At 43.7% G+C, this 25,643-nt stretch overlaps 2 protein-coding genes across 3 annotated transcripts; both read right to left on the bottom strand.

Moving 5' to 3' along the window:
• Nucleotides 1-3,802: 3,802 nt before the first annotated feature.
• On the bottom strand, nucleotides 3,803-4,897 carry LOC108119236 (uncharacterized). Of its 2 annotated transcripts, none has more exons than XM_070278623.1 (3): nucleotides 4,504-4,897; nucleotides 4,353-4,428; nucleotides 3,803-4,300 (listed from the first exon to the last, which is right to left on the bottom strand). In XM_070278623.1, exon 1 carries the CDS (start codon nucleotides 4,814-4,816, stop codon nucleotides 4,580-4,582), a length of 237 nt encoding a protein of 78 aa, XP_070134724.1. In that variant the 5' UTR covers nucleotides 4,817-4,897; the 3' UTR covers nucleotides 3,803-4,300; nucleotides 4,353-4,428; nucleotides 4,504-4,579. The 2 variants fall into 2 exon arrangements, with proteins under 2 accessions (XP_070134724.1, XP_017087814.2); XM_017232325.3 differs by having other exon boundaries at nucleotides 4,353-4,433; nucleotides 4,504-4,896.
• A 4,685-nt stretch (nucleotides 4,898-9,582) lies between these two features.
• On the bottom strand, nucleotides 9,583-21,965 carry sca (scabrous). Its single transcript, XM_017232434.3, has 4 exons — nucleotides 21,042-21,965; nucleotides 17,988-18,381; nucleotides 11,605-12,135; nucleotides 9,583-11,499 (listed from the first exon to the last, which is right to left on the bottom strand). Exons 1-4 carry the CDS (start codon nucleotides 21,587-21,589, stop codon nucleotides 10,618-10,620), a joined length of 2,355 nt encoding a protein of 784 aa, XP_017087923.2. The 5' UTR covers nucleotides 21,590-21,965; the 3' UTR covers nucleotides 9,583-10,617.
• Nucleotides 21,966-25,643: the final 3,678 nt, after the last annotated feature.

The raw sequence follows: 25,643 nt of genomic DNA, 5'->3' as shown, positions 1-25,643 counted from the left end.
TACATATACGTATATATCCCATGTCGAGACACAGCCATGCATAAAATATATATATAGAAGCAAAAAAAAAGGACAAATTTGTCTAAATGTGCGTGGGAACATTGCAAATACAAGTGAGTACATGCGAAATATATTTGCCTATATAATTCATTACACGCTCCTTTGTCTGCAATTTTCTGCCAACACAGCAGCCGAGTCTCGAGTCTGCCTCCAGTATTGAATTCTTTTCGAATATTTACCCTCTTTGTTTCAAGTTTGACTCTTTGACTCTTAAAGCCCGTAAGTAAAAGCAAAAAGTACAAGGAACAAACTTTCTTTCCGCTCAATGTCAGGCCCTAATTGGGCATCTTTGGTTGGCTGTTACAGTTTTTCGACTCATTATGCTGGTTAAGTTAACAACAGTGACTCAATTGTGGTGCCCAGAGCCCCAGATGCCAACAAACCCCCCGAACCCATCCCAATCCACCCACAATCCCGACAACTAATTAAGCTTCGATTAACTTTCCCCAAAGAACAAAAGCGGGCTCTGTTCATCGGGGGCTTCCTCTATGTCAAGCCGCAGAATACCAAAAATTCTGAAACCATGACTCCCAACGCCCCCGAAATGTCCTAGGCGCCTGAAGAGGAATCAACCAGTAACCAGAAACCAGAATCAGTCGGCGAAGGCCTAAACAATTGAAACCATTTTGTAAATAATCGAAATATGGAAAGCATTTCAAGTGCTTTGGCGCAAACTTTCTCCACACGTTGCGGTATCATTTTCGTTGAAAACTATGCAACTATATAACCATGGACGAGCTATATAGCCTGGAGTGCTTAAAAGTTCAAGATTGTGAGAATTTCAACAATGGAATAAAAGTTTTTATGTTAAATGGGAATTAGAGCAGAGCTGCTGCTGCTTGTTGTGAGGTAGAAGGTAGACCAGCGGCAGAGACGGAAATAGGAGGGGGTAGGAAGCTCACATTTAAGGCTTCGGTACAATGTGCTTGAAATTTAAAACAAAATGTATTTTAAATATATGTGTGTACTTTATTGTACGATATTTTTCCGACTTCTTTCTTTTTCCTAATAAATATTGGTAGATCTTTAGAACTTTTATCGATACATCGTTCCTATTCTTATATTTCAATACTGCTCTTTACTATTTAAAATGTGTGTTAATCTGCTATTAAAAGAAATTCGCCGGAAATACTGCTTTTTAGTTAACCAATAAAATGTACAGCTAGCTTTATTAATCTTTTTTTCTCACGACACCGATGCCAATATCAATCAATTCAATTAATGCCTCAATTCAGGGCTTTATCTGCCACTCACTAGCCCTGCAGCACCACATAAAAAAAGAAGAAGAAAAGGGCGGGAAAAACAAAGCAAAATGGAGGCATAAAAAAAATGTCGAACGGAAATCCCGAACAAACCGCAATGGCCGGCAGCAGACAATGCAAATTGTTTGAGTGTTGCTCCATCCCTCTCTCCCCGCTCTCGCTGGCACCTTGCTCTGACTCTCTCTTTCACTTTGTATCTGTATCTGTAACTGCGGTTTCCGTTTTGGCTTTCTTTTTGCAAATGAGTGTGTGTGTGTGGGTGGGTGTGTTTTTATTGCATGTGAAGTATTTGAAGTATTTGCAAACTACGCTTGAGTGTATTCATTCTCTTTATTTCTGAGAGTGAGAGGGCGCCACATAGACAGAGACCGGTCGAGTGGAAGAGAAAGAGACAGGACAGTCTTTAATGTACTCGAAGTTCATTTTATATTCATGCACTTTACAATTTCTTGTTTCCGATGCAGGCCAAATGCATGGCTAGGCCACAATGGGTCCGCCAGAGGACACAATCTCAAATGCACACAGGTCCTAGACCAGGATGAGCAGCTGCAGCAGGATCAGGCTAAACTCCTTCGGTACGGTTTCGTTTGGGTAATCATCTACTCCTGAGTGCTTGAGTGGTCTTTAAGCTATCTCCTTGCTTGCTTATGATGTATAGAATATGATACCTGGGGAATATGATTTATGCCAAAATGGCCAGCCAAAAAACCATAAAAGTTACTCTCGAAAGGGGGGAACTTTGTTTTCCATGCTGGTATGCATATTAAATAAATTACATGAAAATATTAGAAAGGTTCTCAGGGTGTATATATATTATTATTTGTATGAGGCAAGAGAAAGTTATTATATTAGCAAATTTTAGTTTTGGATTTCAGGAAAATGTGGTTAAAGTGTATGAAAGTTCTCACGCATTTAAATGTAAATGTCCAAGGACTCGCAATCACAAAACTCTTTTTTCAGAATCAGTTTCGACTTTAAGGACATTTACATACAAAAACTGTGGGGAACAATGCCCGGCCAACATAAATATCGGAAAGGAAACACGTGCAGGCGCCTGGCGACAATCATTACAAGGACGATGAGCATAAACAACAAAGAGGCAACATCATGACAGACGGAAATGCAAACACAGCACTTACACACAGACACACTCACTCCCATCAAACTCACATTCATATACATATGTATGTATGTATTTACATACCACAGCACGTGTCGCTGTATTTGTGTCACAATTTATAAAGAGGTGAGGAGTTGGGCGGAGAGTGGCAGAATATATCTGCACATATAGACGACACAAAAAAATCTCACATTATGTCAAATGTTTTGTTTGTCCTTCATGGGAGGACATGTCGGCGGCTGTTTTTGTTTTGTAAAGGGAAAGGGGAACAGGACTACGTGCCTGTTGAATTGGCGCGACACGATTTCAGATTTAGTTCGCATTTTTACTGGGCAATCGAGCACAAATTAAACCCGGATCAAGGACTTGCCAGAAAAAGCAGAAAAAAGCACGCAGAGAGTACTCGATTCAGCAAACGCTGGCTAAGCACTTGGGCGACCGTTCTCAACCTGAAGTTTGCCGGGATTAACTTGCAGTCAAAGTTTTTGTAGCCACAAAAAAATAACTAAAAAAATAAGAAGGAAAAAAGCAACCAAGAAAATACGAAGAGCAAAAATACATTGGTAAGAAAACCAAGCACAATTGGGTCAACACACAGCCAAATCGTTTCTGCCAGGGAGTTTGGGATTTCCAGCTAGAAATGGAAGCTGAAACTGCAAGAGCAAAAGCCAGCAAAATAATCCCCAAGTCCTTGAATCCTGCCAGCTCTACTGGCAAGTTTTTCAAGTTCAATATTTGTTGCATTGCATCATCTGCTTACTTCGGCCCTGATAATTGATGCCGGTGTCTTGTTAATTATCATCAAAGCATGCTTGTTATAATAGGCTTATTAGCTACTTTGCTTTGTGCATTTAAGATCCTTCTACCTATGAAGCTACTTGCTACTTGCTAGTTGTCCAAATCCGACTCCCCCGAATCCGGAGTCTGTTCAATTATACTAATGCTATTATCCTGAGCATTACTCATACGCCATGTGTGCCCGGAATTGGCGCCTCATAAAATGCAGAGTTCGCATTTAGATATTATTTGTGGGCCTGGGTAGTGCAATTATTTGCAGAGCCTCGAGTCTTGAGTCTTGAGTCCAAGGCAATCTTAAGGCAAATAATTCCTTCAAGACGAGCCACACGTTCACACACTATAGACCGAAAATTTCAGGCCACAAACTGTCAGCCCGAGACGGCTGCTGCTCTGTGGCTGGGCTGTGCCGGCAATAAATCTTAAAGTTCATTAAAAAGTTTATTTATATTTCCACCTGCTGTGTCTTCTGGGAGTTCATGCGAAGTCTGCAAAGTGTCAAAGAAATAAAAGCCCCAATTGCCGACAAATCTTTGTTAAGCTTGACCTTGACGAATGGCAATCATTATGTGGAAAAAGTTTATTCACCTTAGGGGTATTTTTTTTAGTCTATGAAAAATAAATAAAAAAGGAGGGTAATTCCATTGAATGCTGAAATCTCTGCTGAATATCGCCCAATTTCTTAATTAATAAAACATCAGATAGTTTTTTGTTCATCAATGGCCAAAGATACACATCCATTCACTAGCTTCATTCAACTAAAATGTGTTTTCGCCATTGAAGAGTCAACCAGGGCGGCATCAAAAGGAAGCGCTCCAATAACTTTGAATAGCATCACAGATACACACCCACACTCGCTCACTATTACACTCCCACACAGATACACACATGCACTTTGGTTGCGGCCTTGTCTTTGTATTCATTAACAATGGAAAGTGGTTTTAATATGGCTTTAATTGAGATCCGGCGGAAGAGTCCTTATCCGAGTGGCAGTGCAAATGAACTGGTACTCCGTAGACATCAGGAATATATGTTTCATAGCGAAAGTTTTTTAAATATAAAGCTGTAAAAATATGTTGTAGTTTCAATAAATATTAAATATTGCATATAAGTACCTCAATAGAATATTTTATCTGATATTTAGACTGGGATATATGCTTTTACTAGAAAAGGGCTTGAAGTCATTAAAAGCTATTCTGAAAAAGATATACATATATTAAGTTTGTTGTTAAGGAATTCAGAGAAAGGTGAAATCTAAGTCTTTACCGAGTGTAATCCAAATACAAATTCCAGCTCCCCTATAAAACTCCTCGCCCTGAAGGACAACGTCCATGCAGGTAACTCAATCACATCGCACATCGTAGTCGGAGCACTCTCCGAAATCGGACTTGAGAGTGAAATAGGCAGCCAAACAGATGGCACTAACCAGGGCCAGGACACCCAGCCAGTAGACTATCCGCCAGAAGGGCCAGGGTCCCGACGGCTTCTTCTTATCCTTTCGCCCCGATCGTCCGGCCTCACCCTCGTCGGAGGCCGCGTCCCCACGCCTTCGTCGCCACAATCTGCGCAACTTGTCCATGATATTGCTCTGACTTCCGGTGCTGTGCCCCTTTTTTGTTTTTGCTCAATAATTGATTGGATTTTCCCGGGTAACTCGACAACAAAAACAGAATGATAACATTTTATTGAAATTACTTAGCCGAGGGCGGGTAGAACGAGCACAAGATTCGTCTTGGTGGCAAAACTTTTGGCTAATTATTTAAGTTAATTGGCCTTTGTCCGCAAAAGGCCAGTTTTGGAATGACGATGATGAGAGTGGTTGGATGGTAAGAGGTTATAGGGTGGAAGGTCAGGCCTAAAATATTTGCACAAAGGCCGCAAAATGTCTCGCAAATTTGTTCAAATTACTTGAAACACCGAAAGGACTTCGACATCCTTACAACCAAAAGTCCATGCATAAATAAAGTGGTATTCCAGCCTCAATCCTCCATTCCTCTCCCCCCAAACTGTCCAACTCGAATATAAAAGGACCTTGTTTGCGGTCCACAGAGTGAGAGATGAAAAGTCATTTCTCTCCATTATTTGCCAACTAATTGGTTGTAGGACTTGGCCATATTGTGTGCAATTCTGGCTTAAACATTTACCGAGGAGGGATTTTTGGAATTTTGGCAAGGTGTCGAATGCGGCAGTCTCATCCATCACTTCCCGGACCCATCATCCTTTGGATGCCTTTGGTTTTGGTTCAATTAATTGGCCAAATGAAAGATGCGCATCCTGCCAATGCATTGAGAGCCACTTAAGTTGTTCCTTATTCTTATTTCTGTGTGTGCGTTGCTGTGTGCGGGTGGGCTGGCCTGATTTTAAAAGGATGTCTGTCGGCAAGGACTGCCTGACTCCCTGGCTTCTGACTGGTTTTCCCCCAGCGATGATGCCCTTTTGAATGTGCCACTGCCTCAATTTCAGTTTCTGTTTGATGTTAATGAAAGTTTCCGTCGTGCAAATAAAGCCAAAAGCATGGAAATCAGTAAAACAAATTGCAATCTGCTTTTTATCGCACGTCGCTGCATGACAAGGACCAAAAGGCTCCTGGCTGACTGCCTGACTGGATGGCTGACTGGTTGGCTGGCTGGTTGCTTCCTTTTTCCATCATCGATTGGCTGGCTTCGCCTCCTACTCTCCCCACTGGCCAGGCCCAGGCCCAGGCAGGCTATTGACTTGCTCATTATGGCCCTGATGATGACTGCTCTTGCCAAGGCTTTTGCTTCTTCTTGGCACCCAGTTCCGTTTCATTTTCAATTCGTTTTCAATTTACTCTCCGGCAGAGTACAAAGCATGGATGCTATTTTCATTTCATGCCCGTAGCTGGTATCCTGTATCCTGCATCCGTATCTCTGTATCGCTGTATCGTGGCCCGGCAATCAGGAGGCCATAAATTGTTAATATATTTTAACGGATATTCAATTTCCCCACTCACTAGCCACAAAAACGCATTAAACTCGCAACAAAGCTAAGCCGCTTCAACCGAACGACGCCAAAAATTGTTCAACGCCAGACCGACGAGGTAATATTAAAAATTCAAAGTCCTTATAGAATGGCTAGAAACTTTCTGCAGTCCGGGGCCAAGACATAATAATAATATAGAACAAAAAAAAAAAGGAAAAACTTAAAAATAAAATAAACCAGAAGCCGGAGCAGGAGCAGCAGCACGAGCCGGACTGGCAAGGACAATGAGGAGACAACAAGCAAACTATGAACTGAGAAGCTGAGAAACTGGGAAACTGAGAAGATGCCGAGAAACTCAACTATGCCCAAGTTGGCTGTCCAACTGTTTATTTTCACCAGGACTTCGTCTTTCACAGGATTCGGCCTTATTACGCTTGGCGGCCCATCAGGCGATCTGCATGGCCAGAAGGCAGGGGTGTCGGCAGTGCATAAGGACGTTGCACTTATAGAAATTATAGGGCATGAGTCATTGGTAGATATGTAGGAGTATAACTAATATTCTCCCCTCATTTCTCTCTGTGTATTTGTGGCAGCATCACCAAGCTACTTGTCAACTAACTTTGCAACAATAATCGCCAACGTTTCGAGACACCAAGGGGCAGTGGCAAGTGGCAGTGACAGAACTGAAATACCAGCTCGCAGATAAAAACCAGAAAACAATAAGACCTAAGGCTGACTTTTATTCCGTCTGTCCCAGTCATCCCAACCACCCAACCACCCACGATTTTCACGTTTTAGTGCACTGCGACTTTCAGAAGCGTTTACCCTCGAAAATGACTAAGGTCCTCAAAGGACCAAGAGTCAAGAAAGGCACGAACAGCAAACCCAATAGGCTGAGCAATGAACTCACAAGAAAAGGCAAAAAGGAGTAAAGGACCTCTTCAGACTTATGAATGACTTTGCACAAAAGATGTGATTGCTTTTTTCTTTGAATTTTATCGAGAGACAAATAAAAAAAGAGTATAGATATTAAATTAAAAATAGATTTAAAATTAAAAATTAAATGAAAAACTTAAATACCAACAGGCTTATGGCACAAAATTCAATTCAAGTGCAGAGTAATCTCATTTAATTAAAAGGAATCTTTTATGCCAACTTTTTGGTTCATTGAAGTATTGAATTAGTCCTTTCGCCGCAGGGGGTTGCTATAGTCCTGTAGGATTTTGCATTGTCGGGAAAGTGTCTGTTTTCCCAAAGCCTTTTTCCCGAAAAAGAGCAAAGTAAAACTAAAGCGACAGTGGATAGCAGGATAGTAGATAGTGTGTGTGGCATATGTAAATTTCAAGCTAATTAAAATTAGCATATATTTTCCCCCTTTTGTGAGGACATATGCGCTGACTAAGAGGGGTTGTGTGTTTGTTTGTGCCACACACACACACACACTAACACTCTCATAGACACAAACACAAACACATACTCACACCAACACATGGCTCAGCCACAAGAAGACGTGGAAAACTACGCGACGAGAGCTGATTAAAAGAGAAAGCTAACAAGCGTTTGCTCTTTGCCCCCCTTGTTGGTCCCGCCCCCTGCCCCCACACACACACACATAGCACACACTTACATGTATGCCAGAGGGGGTTTCTGTGTCATTTCGACTCTGCATTAGAGTCGTAAAAATTTATTGCAACTTTTTTTTGTTTCCAGTCGACCCCAGTCTGAGCTGGTGGGCTTAAGGCATTATGCCTTTTAATTAAACCGTTGAGATGTGTGTCAGCCATAAAAATAAACCCTAATGGAATAAAATTTTACACATTTCTTTAAAACATGCATACGCCCGTATAGCCGTTTAAATTGTTCTCCTTTGCCTACAAAGCTTCTTATTAATTATGATAATTATGCTTTAGCGCTGGCTGGCATTTTAATTGCTCATCCGCCATGTTGCACATTTTTTATGAAAAATCCATGAAAGGGAAAAAATTAATCAAAAAAATCTTGTATATATACAATGTATTTATAAAAAGAAAAATATTACATTTCCCATTAAGTAGCATACATCAATTCGTAGATGAGTTCACTTGGCTTGGTTGGGCGCTCAGGATGCACTGTGTCCTTGGTCCGAGTCCTTTGTTAATTGCCGGAAATGCAAATTGCGGGGTTTGGGCAAAATGGCGAAGCATAATGGGTGACTGGGATAGACATTAAAAGCCGGAAAGTAAAGGAGAGGTTAAGGAGAGTGCGATTCTCTCGACCATAAATGATTTCCATTTTAAATGCGTGCGTAACGATTTTCCTTTTTTTCTTATTTAGTTTTGGAGGTGAGACAGCTTCCTCTCCATTCCTGGATGGGCCCTGGGCCCACTTTGTAAGCAATTTTCGTTTTTCTTCACAGGAAGGACAACGACAACGACAACGACTTTGGCTTCACACCAAATTTGATTTCACTCGCAAGACGTTCCCAGCTCTCAGGTTAAATGGTGCAGAAACTCCTGTTGACTGTGTGTGTTGGTTGGTTGGTGACCCCAAAGCCGGGTCTTGGGGTCCCTGGTTCTCGGGATCTCGAAATGAATTTAAAAGCCACTCCAGCGGAGTGAGTCCGAACCAGTCCGATGGCCAAATCCGGTTTGTTGTCTCTCTATAAATAAATGTCACAAGTTTTACATTTCAATAGCGGACCAGAGAGCCGGGCATTCGCTGTCAATTTGTGTGTCTCTCTAGCAGCGCATTTGCATAACAAAATTGCCATGCATTTCTCATTCCGTTGCCGATTTTTTTGCTTTTTTTATTTGGTGTTTGCCATTTTATTTTTTATTCTCAGACTGCCACATGCTCTTTGAACTTTTGCAGTTGAATGTCGAACTCTCCAAAGTCGAAGTCTGAACTCTTCGTAAGAGTCAGTTATCCATTTGCAGCTTTGCAAGTTTTGACTGCAGAATGTCAACAAAATAAATGCATAAATAAGGAGATCGGCGTGTCAGGCCACCACGCCCCTTACCAACCAACGCCCACCCCGGGATGCTGCCCCTTTGAAGAGGTCTCAATATAACGAGATGATGAAAAATGTTTGAGTTTTGCATTATTAAAGTTCTTCACTGGCAGTTGGCAACTTTTCACGTGCTGATAAATGGCTCTCGGGACGAAGGAAGCTGAAGCTGAAGCTAAAGCTGAAAGAAAAAAAATCGCAAACTACAAAAAAAAATGTGGAAATATCTCCACTCATTCCTTCTCGGGTGTGAACATCTTTCAATTGAAATATATACACGTCCCTGGCTTTATATCTCCATAGCTCTCGGCCAAAAGAAAACGAGAGAAAAAAGTGTAGCATACTTTTTTGGGCGTCTTAAGCATCCACCTTCCCAGTATCATCAGTATCCTTTAATTCTTTTCACATCAATCCATTTATTGTAAAATACGCTGTTTTTAGGGGTTTTCCTTTTTTTTTTAGTTTAGTTTCTTAATTTACAGGACATAAAATGTATACAGATTATTACATAGTTTATAACTTATGCGCTAAATGCAATTTTTAGCTCTTGTTGATTTTTAGTTTTCTTCCATTTTTTGTTTCTTTTAGTATTTTTGGTATACGCAAAACTGCAGAAAATAGTATTTCTTGTATTTTTCATATAAACTGTCTTATTATTTCGTAGGCCTTGGTTTGCTGCAACTATTTCTTGGTTTGACTTGATTTCTTTGGCATGCGACTGCATCGGTATTTTTGGGGGCGGATTTTCTTGGGTTTTTCTTATTTTCTTTTTTTTTTTTTTGAGTTCTAAGCAAGCACTATCCATTATCCATATGGTACAACAATTACAATTACAAATACATTTACCAACGCTAATTAGATGTATACCTCATATGACTGATATGGTGGAACTTAGACTAATCCATTGAAAATTCTTACTATATCGCCTGTCTGTATATTTATTATTTGTCTGAGATGAGCCTAAACCAAGATTAGGCCGCCTACTGATGCCCTTACCAGCTAACAATTAGTTTAGGTATTTTAGGTTCCTCTTTAGATTATACGTCTAGACATTAATGCCGATTCCTCTCGAAAAATGATATGCTCGCGCCTTTTCATGGGATTGCGGCTCTCGATTTAGTTAGAACCGAATGCGGAACTTAAGCCTCTATGAGATCTTGTTGAAAGACCAAAGAATTTCATATTTATACGGGTAGAATGGTTATGCTACATTACGCATACGCCTAGTGTACTCTAAGGCCAGAGTAAGCTCCATACGAAGGATTAACTAACGCTATAACTTAGATCTGAAATCGGGGGATCTCTATAGTATATATACACAATGCGGACTCTATTTTACACATCGACTGGCACACGGGATCTTTGAGATCGGCACATCCCACCGACCACAGTGCACTCCCAACTATAGTAGGCATGGCTCTGGTGGTTCACTGTAGCAGTTGCCCGCTCACTTACGCTGCCCTCGCCACCGTCTCCGTCTGCGCCGCCGCCGCCGCCTCCGTCGTTCCTTTTGTGGTTGGGGCTGGTGTGGTTGTCGCTGCACTACTCGGTGGTGCAACGGCAAGCGGCAGCGCCGGACAATCGGCGGCGGGCAGACGCTTGACCAGCATCCGGGACGACTTGACCGCGATCCATTCGTTGCGAGCGGCATCGAACCAAGTCAGCCCCAGATTGTACCGCCCATTGAGATTGGCGTGCTGGCAATGAGAGAACCACCAGCCACCCTCATAGTTAGCAGCACAGTGCGTCTGCGAAATGTCCCTGTCGTCGTCGATCGCCGAGAACTGCATCCCCTGCTGGTAGTTGAGGGCGTCCGATGCATTTCCGGCATACTCTCCGATGTGCAGCCGATACCCGTCCGCCCGCGATGAGATGTAGAAGCGTCCGTACTCGGCCACCCAAACGTCGTCGTAGATGTCCTGCATCTCCACCCGCAGCCGGCTGCAGTTGTCCAGCGTCAGGTGGTGGAGCTGCTCGTTGCCCATCCAGAACTCGCCGCCCGGCGAGCCGAAGCCCCGGGCATAGTCCACCCAGGAGCGATTGAAGTCGGTGCTGCCATCAAAGCGCCGCTGCACGGTCGTCCAGCCATCGGCGGTGCAGTGGGACATCAGGGGATGACGCTGGCCGGCGGGTGCAATCAGATGCAGTCCGTCCTGCTCGATGTGCACCTCGCTGCAGTCGTGGGGCAGCTTGTTGACGATGGCTTCGTACTGGGTCTCCACGTTCTCTAGCTCGCTGACCAGACTCTCAGCCAGAGCCGAGTCAATGGTGGCCGGGTCCTGGAGCGCCTGCTGGTGGTGTGGGCGCTTGTGGGGCTTGTTCAGGTGGGAGAGCTGCAAGGAAGTAGAAAAAAGGAAGAAAGAGGGTTAGCAAAGAGGACTCTCACATCCTGGACGCCTTTTCTATGAAAGCTATCTCTAATCTTGTAGAATCCTCACCTTGTTCTTCACCTCATCGTTCACCAGAGACTGCAGACGATCCACATTGGTTCTCAGCTCATCCACATTGGCGGTCAGCTTGCGCATGCCCTCGCGTTCGTCCTGCAGGACACTCACACTAACGGCCATGGCCTGCAGGGATCGGGCCGCGTTCTTGCCCTCCTCCCGCACCAAGCTCTGCTCGGAGGTGATCTGGGCGTTGGCGAACTCCAGCTTAGAGATCTCGTGCCGCAGCTCGGGGATGCTTTTGTCCATCTTGGTCTGCAGACCCTCGACGTCCTCGAGGAGCTCCAACATGGAGGTGTGCAGCTTGTCCAGGGAGGCGATCTGGCTGCTCAGATTGAAGTTGGCATTGGCGATGCGATGCTGCTCCACCTCCAGGCTGCGCACTCGCTCGTCGATGTGATGGAACCGCAGCTGGTTCACCTGGCGGCGGAGATTCCTCTGGGCCATCTGGAGATTGTGGATCTGTTCGCTCTGGAAGCGGCAGTGTCTGCGCTTGTGATCCGCCGTGGATTCAAGGCCAACAGCCTGAAAGGATACAAAAAATGGAAAAGAAATTAAAATGGAATCCTTAACACAGACAAGTCCTGGCAGAATATCTGAGATTGTGTTGGAAGTACGCGGGCTAGGATTATGTCTGGCTGAAAATGAAATGCTAAATCCTGTTATTATAAATGCATTTCATAACCATGGGATGAGCCAGTGGTTGGGTGAGAACAATAATGTCAGTTTCAGCTATAGCTTATGCTCCTCCTCATGCTGCTGCCATCCTGCCACTGCTCCTGTTCGTGAATCATATCCCACTTCCAGCGCAAGCCAGAAGCTTTGCCCAAAGCGTGCAAATCCCCGAAGCTGAAGCTGCTTTTACTTCTTCTGCTGACGTGGTTCTGAGCGTGGGCGTGGGCGTGGGAGTGGGCGGGATTTCTCGGCCCACTCCCGATGGTAAAAGCTGCATAAATTTCCACACACACACGCCCATACAATATGCATAGAAATAATTTTTCTGAGTGACAGCAGAAGCAGCAGCAGCTGTAAACCAAGGTAATGCCATTTGGGTCACATTCATTCCAGCCCTGAATATAGTCCTGCGATCTATTCTGTTATATGCTCCTTTCATTTGCGAATCCTTTCTTTTATGTTTGTGTGAATGCGTGGCCATCAGTCATAGAAATGTCCTGGGTAATTGACTAATAAAGGGTCCTTGCCGGCGGCAAAAAGGCACCAGCAAGTATCCTGCTAATGAATGCAATGAGTGACTGAATGGACCCCGACGAGGACAAGCCGGAATTATGAAATGACAACAAGCGAAAGGAGATTAAAAAGTTCACTCTGTTGAACTTTTCACTTTGACTTTGTCAGGCTTTATTTAGGTGACCCAAATAATATTTAAAATAATTGAAAGAATGGGAGAATTCCTTAAATTGATTCACTGTTTGACTTTCACAGTTAAAAGTCACACCGTAAATATATTTTATTTTGAGGCAATTTTTTGGAGATTTCCTCCTCAAATTCAATTATTCGTCGGACAAACAGAAAGCGGCAAAAAGTAAATAAAGGCCAGCGCCTGGCCTGGCCAGCAGTGGGAAATATGGAAAATGTTCATGAATATTTATGCCGATGGTGGCGTTTGTTGCGTTTGTGGCACATCGAACACTGTTCGGCGGGGAGAGAGCATTTGGAAATGTTTTCATTGGTGGGGCGGGAGATGGGGGCAGTCCGCTTTTCCGCATTTTCCTTTCTTGGCGCGTCTCCTCTTCTCGTCTTTTTTTTTTTTGTTTGCTTTGCCTTCACGCACGTTTCGCTTCTGGGGCTGCAGTGGGCGGTGGCAGTGGGTGGCAGGACATGCTCCACTCCAGCTCCAGACCTCCTTCAGTCCTCCTTCAGTTGTTTTATGTGAAAGGTCACGAACGCGGCTAATACGACACGTTCGCGTTTTATATGAACTCTGGCCAAGGCGGGAAGTGGCCATCAAAAACGAGAAATCCTCAATATACATATATATATGCGTATATATTATATGTATGTTTTTCGGGCGGAAAGGTGCCACTGGCTGGCGTATAAATTTCGCCCATCAACGCTATAATTAAATGTGATTTATGTGGCTCAAATTTCCCGCCAACTTGGAGACAACTCAAGCTGGTCTGTGGGCAATGGACGCGTTAATTGAAATCGAAATTGATGAATAAATATGTAAAGTGCCTGCCAGTTTGTTTCGGCCAAGTCATAAACAAGCAGGTCCTTCCAAAAAGGGGAGGAGGATCTAATTAATTTCCAGCCACACTGAACGTTCGCCGGCGCTTCAAGGATTAAAAGTGAAAATTTTACATGCTGTACTTAAGTGAAAGCTAACAAGGATTCGCTATTAGCCTGACAGCAATTCCAAAGGGGCAGGGGTTGCCAGGAAGCTTTGTGCATAGCGCATTGAAAAAAAAAAACAGAAAAAATGAGCAAAAATCTGCTCCTGTTACTGCCACTCCTGGTAGTCCTGCTACCCAGGATTCCTCGTCCTGCTCGCCGCTTCACGGCAAATTGTCGTAAAAATTTAATAGGACTTTTGTGCGATGCTTGAAAAAGTTACGCTCAACTGCAGATAGACACAAAAAGGCGCGGGCCGAGGGCAGAGGTCATGAGGACTGGAGGACTGAGGGACTGGAGGCGGGGGCACCTAGGGTGCCACAAAATGCCATTAACTTAATGCGCATTTTGAGCGCAGAGGAGCCGGGACGACCTCAACGGAAATGGCACAGCCTCAAAGTCAACGTCAACGTCAACCTGATCCCTGGCCAAGAACTGGCAGACGTGTGCATAATTTCAAACTAAAATATTTCCCACAAACATCCTCCTCCTCTCATATTTAATTTCCAAGAAAAACTCTGAAGTTGCAGATGAAATCCGAGACTTAACGGGAAATGTTTCAATAAAGATGATTCTCATGAAATATATATCCTGTCGGCCTCCAGAAGGACTCCAACTCGAACAATCAAACAAATTGCCGGCAACAGACACACTAAAGTAAGGAAAACCAGAAGCTCTGCCACCAGAGATGGGTTGTAACATGAAACAAAAGCAAAACAAATATCAACATAAATAAGGTAAAAATGCCAGTTAGTGGGAGGATTGGATGGGTGGGTGGTTGGGTGGGTGGCTGTTGCCAAAAACAAACAAACATAGAAAGCAGTTGCCTGGAACCGAAACCGGATTCTCCGTGTCAGGCAGCCTTGGGGAGCCTGCCAGACTGCCTTCCTGCCTTTTTCAGAGTGCCAGTGCCTGCTCCTGCCTGGCATTTGTTTGCCTTGCTAATTTAACAGCCAGCCTCTCATATTCCATGCCGGCTTGCTGGCCCATCCCCAGTTATAGATAGTGTAGTATAGTATGGCATCAATAACCAATGATAAACATGGAGAGTATTTCTTTTCTGGCCCACCAACTGTTGCAACTGACAGCTTTCGTCAAAGCCATTTGTTACACAATCCCGGCCTGGAATATCTATTTACACTCCATATACCCATATGTCCTTTATATATCACTAGCATCCTTTTGCAGACAGTTGGCAATTAGAGCCAATCACTTGCAGATGCCACAAGTCAGGGCATCTATACCTTTGAGCCTTAATTCACTTAATTTCTTAAATTTAATTATTCATACTGTTCTAACATTTTTTTCCTCGAAATCCTTGTTATTTATGTTACTTTCTTATTTATTTATCTTTAATATCTCTTGGTTCGAGGAAGCACTTTCCCAAAAAAAAGAAAACGCTCTCCATGGCCCTCTGGCCCGGTCCCTAATCCCCCAAGGTATTTCTGGTTTTTTGCATAACTTTTTTGCCCTGCTTTGTACTTTCTTCTCGGGCTAATCAAATAAAAGAAAGTTGATTAAATTCAACCAGCCACAAACACAGACACACTCTCTTATAAAATATTTTTATCTATTTTTTGGTTCTTTGTTTCTCCTGCCAGCCTTGGCCACCTGTGCATTTTCTATTGTTTGTATGTTTATTCGTACTTTTATTTATTTTTAGTCCTTGAACTCTTGTCAGTGGGTATCCTTCAGTGGGTATCCTGGATCTTTGTAATCTGCTCTCTTTTCTCTTGCTTTTTTGTTCTAATTTAACCTAATTTCTGCTTTGCTGCGCTTTTATAATAACAATTTCCAAAAATTGCTTTTGGTTTTTTGGTCTTATGGGAAAGTACAAGAACTGGTTTTGATGGTCAGGTTGCCCTCCTCAGGGTGCTCCTCCTCTCCTCTTGCTGGCTTTTATGTGGGAAAGAAACCAACAAGAGAACAAAAAAAAAACGTAATGAAAAGGATCAAATTGTGCTGAAGCATCGCGAACAGCAGTGCTTCAGGAGGCAGGGATGGAGGATGGAATACCAGCGGGGTCAACTGATTATCGGAGCACTTGAGAGCATCTGCCGCTGCTCCAGCGTCGTCTCCATTTCCAACTCCTGTTGTTGTGGCTGCCAAAAAGTTGCCAAGACAAGAGACAAAGGCAAGGTCTGTCTGTCTGTCTGTCATCCAGTTCCCGAAAGCAGCTGGCCAATGGGCCCCTCCGCCTCCCTCGGCCTCTCCTGCTTCTTGGCCAAGGGCGATTAAAAGGTTATTTCCTGCTTTTTGTTTTGCAATTTTCAGCAATTTCGCTTTATATTTGGCAACGGCCTGGCCATTAATGATATATAAACATATACACACGCAACTGGCCACTCGCAGCTCACAGGATACATGTGACGACTGGCCCTAGTGATCTATCGAAAGCGGCTTAAGCCGCTTGGCTGAACACATAATCCCCCCGGTGCCCCACAAAGGGATACTTAAAGAATCTCAAGGGTATGAACAGTTCAAGATGGTCAACTGACTCTGATTGCCAAGCACTTGAGCTTCAATTTTCTAGCTGAATTAATCCAAAGTAATTAAATTTTCATGAAAGATTATAAAGTTAATTAATTCTGATATATGACATTGGGTATCAAGAAGTCGTATAACTGAGAGATGCATGGCATTATTGTTTCTCTTGGATATTTTTCTTATATTTTCTTAAATTCCTATTTCGCCCTTTTTTTTGGAGATTGGCAAGTAATTGCTTTAGCCTGGCTTTTGTGGGCGAACAAAGCCAAAAGCCAGAACCAGAGCTGCAGAATTTCTTAGCTAAAAATATTCCTCTAAACAAGCAAATTTCGAAAAGCTTAAGACCAACTTCAAAGTGAAACACTGGCAGGAGGAACAGCAACAGCAACAAGATGAAAACAGGTGGCTGGGAAACCAGTTTGCTGGGAAGAGCGGCCCCACTGACATATTTCGTTGATGGTCCGAAGCGACGTAACCGCATTCTCATATTGGAGCGAACCGTAGCATAATCCTTTTAATGAAGCAACCTGGAGCTTGTTACTCCTGGAGCCCTCCACGCCCCCTTCTAGTCCCTTCCCATAACCTGTTGGCAGCTGCCTTTGTTTTCCCTCGAACTGGACCCATTGTTGCTGTTGCTGCTGTTGATGTTGCAAGTTGCTCTGATGTTGCTGGGTGCTGTGTGCTGGTTGCAGGCTCCTCGTTGCTGTTTCTCGTTCCTGCTAGACCGTTATTGACATTAATTATAATTAAGGAGCTGCTAGGGCGTCGAGTCCTTTCCGCAGTATGGAGAAACCAACTATAGCAACTAGAGCTTCAGCTGCAGATCCGATTTCGGCCCTTGAGTTATTCCACCCATCACTCAGACCAATACTGACATAAGAGGTAGCTACCAGAAACGAGCCAAAGGATGCCACTGATCATTACTCCATTTGGGGAAAATCTCTTTACGATTCTGCTGGGCTCGGGAATATTATGCCATTGAGTGGCTTGACTTGAATGCGGGGCTAAGTGGCTGCCAGGAGCGAGCCGGCTTCGGCATTAAATATTAAATACGACATCGTCCTTCGTCCTGCGTCCTGCGGTGCGTATGAGTAATTTCGGGCAACGTATGTGGCAGGCCATTAAAATGGCAAAACGGCAAAAGGTACAGGACCCCCGAACAAGTCCTCTCGAAGAAGTTACTTCGTCCACAATCGTTAGCACATCGTGCCTCACCTGACACAAGCCCTGGCCGTATAAAATAAGGCATAAAACGGCCAGATAATGCCTCACCAGGTTGGCGGTCTCTTTATGGAGGACGCACTTAAAGCAGAAAACAAAACAAAGCGGCTTTGGTTCGTGGGGGAAGGACATAAAGCGGCACTGCAAGAAATTCAAGGGTTTCTTTTTATAAAGAATCAAATCCTAAACAAAATCTAGTCCTAAATGGATACTAAGGATAGTCAATTCAACTACAACTACCCTTTCTTGCCGTGCAGGACCTTTTCACCGGGGCCCTTGCGTGCTTATCTGATCATTAGCATAAAGTTGGTACCCACCTCTTGGCTGGCTTCCACACTGCTGCTCTCCTCCTCCACGCTGGCCGAGCCCCTCTCCTTTTGATCCTTTTTCTGCAGCTTGACGAGGGCATGCTGGAAGTCCTGCTCCTGCTGGAGCATCTCCTCGCGCAGCTCCTGGACAAACACCTCGGTCTGCTGTTGCCTCTCCCGCTGGGCGGCCAGTTCCAGCTTGAGCTGCTGATAGTCACTACGAATGGTGGCCAGGTCCTCGTAGGTGGAGCTACGCTGCTGCACATCCTTGGCCACGTTGCCGGCACTGCGCTGCAGTTCCACCAGTTGTTTGCGAATCTCCGAGATGGACTGCTGCAGCCATTCGACGGTGAGGCGCTCCTTGTTGCCACTCTGGGCGGCACGCAGCGTGGCCACCTCGTCCCTGTGTCGGCGAGAAGGAAAATTAAATTAAAAACGTGTCTTTAATTAGCAGCAGCGTAAAGCTTTAATTGCTTGTATTGGCCAGGTCCGGGCCGGCCAGACCGACCAGACCAGAGAATCTAATTTAAATTGACATTTTCAGGCTGGCGGCTAACGTAATTGCCGATGCGGCTGGCGTGTGGTCCACTAATGGGATTTCGTCCTGCACTCAATCAGCCTGCCCGCTCCTAAAATCCTGGCCCACTTTCGACCATTTAAGTTAAACATGGCCGAATAATTTCAGCCCGAGGCCGGAAACAATGTCAGCAAACAGAAATCACAGAAGTCATTCCGGCCAAATTAACAAACAAAAACAAATGAAAAATTTACTAAACTTGGCCCAAAAAAAACACAAAAAAAACCCACAGAAAGCAAGTACTATGGAAAATGAAAATGTTGTAGCACTTGTGGCAGTTGCCAGCCAGACAGCTATCCCGCCAGCCACCAAAAAAAGACGGAAAACAAGTCGAACGCATTTTTGTGGCATTTCAGACAATTAAAGTAGTCAGTTAGAAGGAAACGGAAGCGGAACCAGGACACAAGAGCAAGAAGAAGAAGCCGCAGCCTGAACAAATTCGTGGCGTAGGTAAAAAGTTTAAGGGAAGGAAGGCAGCATGAACAGCAGCTGCTGTTGTTCTTGTTTTATTTTTCACTGTCAAAAGACCAAAAGCTACATGAAATTTTTATCAAAAAAAAAAAAAAACAACAAAATATAGAACTACAAGTTTTGGAAAAAAAAAAAAATTTAAGAAGAAAACTTTGGTGTTTCTTGGCCTGGCATACATCACATTTGGTTACATTTTTATTCTCGGTGGCGTATACGTAATATTTCAAATTGTTGCTTCGAGCCACAGTGTGTGCGTGTTTATACATATTTCTTTGTGTTTTTTTTTTTTTTTTTAATTTTATGACTCGGAAAAGTTTTGTGGCCCAGACCAGACAGTCGAGACCACCATGTTGAAAAGTTATGTTTCTGGCAAAAGGTTTTCAGAATAATATTCTGTTTTCAACACCCAGATCCTGCCTCCCACTCTCTTTCCCTTTCGTTTATTTTTTAGGATAATTACTTAAATATTTAATTAAACTAGGGTTGGAGGTTGTTCGGAAACTGTGTGGTCTGGACATGAGATGAGATGAAAAACTTGTTTCTGTTTTTCCTTTTTTTTTTTTTGAATGAATGAAAGCTGATGGGTTTTTTGTAGCCAAAGCAGAAAAGTAAACACTGCCACTACTACCACTAATATTTGCCATGTTGGCCGGATTCTATCTGGATTCTGGGAATCACCTAAAATGTGCATTACTGTCCAAAACAAACCGTTAGACCCCGTTGTAATGCCAACCCCTCGACGAACTCGTATTTTTCCCATTCGCTTGGCAATTTTTCGCATGGATGATGCACAGTTTTGGTTATTTTTTTTTTTTTTTAGAAAAGAAGAAAAATCGGTGGGAAAAAAAACAGGGCGCTGTCATTCAAGTGAAAATTGAAAACGCTGTCAATGACATGCGAGTAAATTGAAAACGCAACATGAACATTGCAATGACGAAGCTGGAGCTTCTACGGTCATGATTTGATGATGTCTGATGGCGCGCAGTCCAAGGATTCAGCTACTTTAATTACCAAATGGATGCATTCGAGTTAGTTTCATCCATGGCTGGTCAGGGGTGCTGGTACTGGGGGAATATTATCAAAATTCAACCAAAAACACGGCAGCCACACGCCAGCCAGTCGGTGCACTCAATCAGATAATGATGTCCTTGCTATCCATGGAGAGGGCGTGGCTAAGGGACAACGAGTCGGAAGTCGGTATGTGCGATAGTGGATCACATAAACCACAACTGACATGACGTTTGACTGGCATTTGCCTTGGGACTTCCTTAACTTCTATAATATATATATATATGTGTGTGTGTGTTTTTGGAGAGTCCTGTCTGCAAATATATGTATGTTTATTCGTGAGCGTGTGTGTTGAATTATTTACGGTGTCACTGACAAAGTTACGATGTCCACGACAGCAACAACAAATAGTCTAACCTTAGCTATTTGTACAGTAAATTAAGAGTGTGCCATTTTTACGTATTTTTTACGCTGCTGTTCTGCTGTCCTGCTGTCCTGCCACAAACGAGCCAGGACTCTCTACTAATACTGATGAGTATGGTGTGTGTGTTCTGCTCGATGAGACAATCATTATTAGTCAGCCCATGACAACAGAACAAATCACGAATACTACGCAAACTTGGGGCTTGGCCCATGGCTCGTGTCTTCGTCCTGATTAGATGTCTTATCCTGTTTCGTCCCCAACTCCCCCCACTACTCCTCCGCCACAATATATTTGTCTGAATTAGTCGGACACAGTCCTGTTCCGCATTCGAATTCTTTTCCTCCTCAGATGGCCTTAAAGTAGAGACTTTTTTGGGCATATTCTTAAGTTTAAATTCTAATTTTCTTTCTTAATTAAGCAACAGGTCAGTAAATTTAAAAAATCCAATTTATTTTTCCCAATTATAGCCAGAGTTGCATGTTCTACGTGACTCTCTTTGGCCAACTTTTGGGGGGTCGCCATACTAATTACCAATTCAGATTCGATTGGATGGCCAGGATGACCGGGCTAGTGGCTAGCTTACCTGAGCTGCTTCAGTTCGCTGCGCATGTCGGCATCGGCGCTGGCCGCATCGGTGGTAAGCCGCAGGGATTTGCGCAGATTGTGCTCCAGCATCTCGTAATCCTCGCGACGCCGCAGCATCAGGGCGCCCAATTGCTTGGTCAGCAGTCGCACCTGGTCGCCCAGCTGCTTCTGGGTTAGTGTGCCACTGGCCTTGCCGCTCGATACTGTTTCCAGGGAGCTCAGATCCTCGCTATCCTCCTCGTCGTCGTCCACGAAGCGTAGCAACTCGACACTGGACTCCAGCGAATCCGTTTCCGGTTTCTGTTTCGACGGTACAGGCTTTTCCGATGTGGCAACTGCCTTGGTGGCGTCGCGCAACATGTTGTTTACGTCGCTGAGGACCACACCGCTGACTGCCCCACGGGCGGGGGCCACCAGGCAGACCGCTGCCAGCAGAAGAATTAGCCGCAAAACGTTGGTGCCTGCCATTGTTGCAGGACTATTTAGATGCTCGGGAGGATGGGTCTTTCTTTCAGTTGTGGGAATGTTGTTTTCGCTATTTTTCATTCACGGCGCGCCAAAAAATAAACCGGAATTCAAGTTAGACGGCGAATTTATGCAAATTAGTGGCACGCATGCCGACACAACAAAGCACACACACAGAGACACAGTCGTAGGCCGCCCACGCACCGCTGAAGGACTCGGGCCAGCGACTTCCCGACGGCGTGACAGTCAAACACCTTATAAAAGGCGCTGGCAAACAATGTTACAATTATTCCAGGAGCTCGCCTCGGGCTTAATCCGCTTTGTTTCTCGTTCCGAAAGTTCGTACCGCGCACTGGTGGCTATATGGGGTCTATGGTCTACTCGATTTCACTTCAGTTGCCTACTTCTAGGCGAAGACTACTGGCAGCGCGGCGTTCGTCAAAGGACTGAAGCGGCGGCGGCTTCAGGATGTCCTTTTATACGCGCTGCCAACCCGACGTTCGGCAGACTTCGCCATTTGTCGGAACCGAAGAGAGTGTTCGGGAGTACGAAGTTGTTGGGGGAGTAAGAGAGCGGCAAGTGCGAAGTTTGTGTTGCGAGAGAACGTGAAAGTGCCCAGGTGTGAGAGAGAGTTAGCACCTGTACGAGGTGCAGGAGTTAAAAAATATAACAATTATTAAACTTTATTCTATATTTTTTTTAAATTTTATTACTTTTTAAACAAAATACCCTACATTAAATAAATACTACTAAATTTCTTTGAGTGCCTACAGGTATGTTTGTGGGCGAGAGTCCATGTCAGGGAGTGAGAGAGCATGCAACAAGCATACCTAAGAGAGCCGCCAAAGAGAAAGTCCACTTTAGTCACCTAAAGAGCAAAATACAAGCGGCTAGTTGTTAGACTCGAACTAACTGTCAAAAATAAGGATTACTTTAATCCGAGATCATGGCCAACTGTTTGAATTGCTAGAAAGCAAAGAAAAGAAGCCAAAATGGCGTGGCAAGTATCCTTAGCCGTGCTTCCTGCCGCCATCCTGCCACTGACACATGGCGCGCTTGCGGTGAATCCACATTTTAGACAGCCGCTGCAATGCAAACGGCAGATGTTTAGGCCATAGGCCCATGGGCAGACGTAAAAGTGCGAAAACATGTTGACGTTCTCCGAAACAGAAAGCCAGGAGACCAAGAAGAAAGGGGGAGAGAAGACACTCACACACCCATACTAACAATGAGTGGCAACTGCAATCCTGGCAAGGACCTGAAAGAAATAAGGAAAATGCAAAACTGATGGAAAATAATGATTGGTTTTGTTTTCAATCTTGAAGGAAAAAGTTTATAATTACAAAAATAAAGTTTTCTTTGGATTTAATAAGCTTTCTTCTAAAAAGAAATTAATCAGAAACTAAAAAAAAAATTAAATATATGCGAATATTAAAGTTATATAGTTCCCTCTAGACCCAAAAGCTTTAAAAAATTTGTTCATTTATGGCACAGATTTTACGGCCATTTTCAGATAGAATCGTTGGGCCATTTAACCGATTTTCATCTCTGATGTTCATAAAACCCTACATTTTTTTGCTCCTGCCGGCAGGACAAGGATTAGTGGAATTGGGACCTCGGCCGTCTAACCACCCGACCGCCACTATCCTGTATCTGCACCTCGCCCACTGTTGGCCGTTCGCTTCGCTGATATTTTCCAGACATAAAAGCCGGAAAAGGTTTTAAAGTGCAAAGTTGGAATGCAGCCGCAAAAGTCAGTCGCAAAAAGGAGCATCAGAGCCATTGAATGGGTCGTGGAGCCCACTAGCTGCCGCATTGTTGCAATATGGATTCCCATAGCATGGAGCGGTGGAATGCGCCAGGACTATGCCAAAAAATGGGCGCACTGTACGCACCCCCAAAAAAAAAACAAAAAAAACGTTGTAAGCTATGCATTTTAACTATATTCTCTTCTTACCATAAATATGAAAGGGGTCTGAAGAGCCAGGGTCTGCGGGTCAACTCATTGGAACGCGCGCTTGGCTGAACACGGGGGGAGGGGGAGGACCAGCAAAGGGGTAGCACTGCACCAAATAAAGGGGGTGCAACAGTCTGCCATTGTTGGCACTTGCCGGTACTGTATTGCAATTTGCAATATATTAATACCCTTACAAGGTGTAGTCCAAAGTTGTTGGGTATTTATGTTTTATTTAACTTTTTTTTAACCTTTAAACTTAAATATCGCTTTAATCAAGCTCTCTTTATACTGTACTGTCCATTAAGAACAAGACTTTCAATATTTACTGCACTATAAATATTCAAAAAGTGTTTTCCTCTTAAAAAAGAGGAGGTTCGGAGTACCATCTATATTTTAATCATTTATTTCCTTTCAGAATTCCAGAAGAACAAAGAAAAATTCGTAAAGGATGAAAATAAAATTCCCCTAATATTCAATCCTTAAGATTTAAAGGTAAAATTACGCTGCTATTATTTGTTTTAGTTCTCATACTGGGATTTAATCTATTCAATATATGTATATTCAATATTCAAATGATGTATAATCGTAGCTCCATTAAAGAAATTTAATGAATTCAAGGAATATATTGCTGTAACTTTCTATACCTAAGTTGAATTACAATCCACCTTTTTCCTGAATGACAAAAAATCTACAAATAAAAGTTGTATAAGTTAAAAAAAGGTTTAATAATCAATAACAAGACTAATAGCCTACAAAAGCCCTGTCAATCAACCTCCTCTTGTACTATCGTTTTCAATAAAAACAAGAATTAAAAGTTGGCAATTAGAATGGCAATGGGATTACTGTAAGCCCTGGTAATGATAGGTATAGGTACATAGGTCTGGGCAAGTGTAGACCATGTTTCGTTCATGTCTAGTATTATTTTGCTTTCGTTTTTACTACTCAACATGGAGTTGGAGGAGACAGTGGGGTCGAGGACGGAGGACAAGCTGTTGGCCAACCCCTTTGCGGTGGCCATCATCAATGACTGTGGCTGCATAATCAAGCGTTGACCACCACACGGACGTGCCCCATCCTCCTTGGCCATTTGCAGCCACATCACAACGCTTGCCATCCGGCTGAGCTGTTTGCATATTTTGAGTGGACGCAGTTTAGTTTTTAATTTGATGCCTTTGTTTGTTGTCATTCTGTTCTAGCTTGTTGCACACGGCAAATACAGATGGGGGGATGGGTTGAGGCGGGCGGGTGGTTGCACCTGGGAGTGGTGGCTGCCGCCATTTGCATGACCCGCTCCATACCCCTTCATCGGAGACCTTCTCGATGCTATTATTTAAACCCCCCGATGCACTTTTGTTTCATTGTCGCCCGTTATATTGTTGGCTTTTATGTGCTAGCTGGATGGCCTGCTGGCCTCTCTCGACGGAGAAATGTGGCTGGAAATGGCAGCGAATGGCTCACGTTATGGTCAGCATATTAAGGTAATGGCCTGGAAAGTCAGTCGGAGCTCTGTCGAGTTCACTCCCTGAATTGTTATTAAATGTGAGCTGAGCATGGCACGATGTCTCGAATGGAGTTCAAATTTCATTTGCACTCATATTCGATGGGGATTTCCACTGTTTCAGACTGCCTCATGTTGCATGTTCCTTTTGTGTCTGGGGCAGGTGCTAAATGTCGGTACTACATATAATATTCGAAGAGCAGTTGAATGGTTCATTTCAAATGCGGTTACACACGGGAAAGGCATGCTTTTATGTGAAAAACAAATGGAAATTGAGGTTTCAAATGGTTTTTAGATTTTAGAGAACCATACTGAAGTTTTTTTAATCTAAATATGTATCTTTTAGGTATGCCATTCCTGGATTAAAATGCAACAATCAATGCCTGAATATGAGCAGGTGCATCTTATCTTCAAAGTGACCTGGCAGATGATGAGGGCTCATCAAGCACTGGGACAGGACCCGAGAGGCATTGTTGATTCTCTGTATATATAGTATGCACATGCTTGTAATGGAATGATTCCCAACCCGAGGACAGGTTCCGGTTCTGTGGCATGCAACCAAAAAGCACGCAACCACGCACGCGATATTTCTCTGCCAGCACAAGCGACAGTTTTTGGTTAAAAAGGGCCAACGAGAAATATAAATATCTGGCCAAAAAGAACGCTGCACAGGCGCAGTT

The sequence above is a fragment of the Drosophila bipectinata genome, chromosome 2R (genome assembly GCF_030179905.1).
Source record: "Drosophila bipectinata strain 14024-0381.07 chromosome 2R, DbipHiC1v2, whole genome shotgun sequence".
NCBI classification, from domain to species: Eukaryota; Metazoa; Arthropoda; class Insecta; order Diptera; family Drosophilidae; genus Drosophila; species Drosophila bipectinata.
The sequence above is the reverse complement of the archived record's forward strand: the minus strand, read 5'-3'. Positions and strand labels throughout refer to the sequence as shown.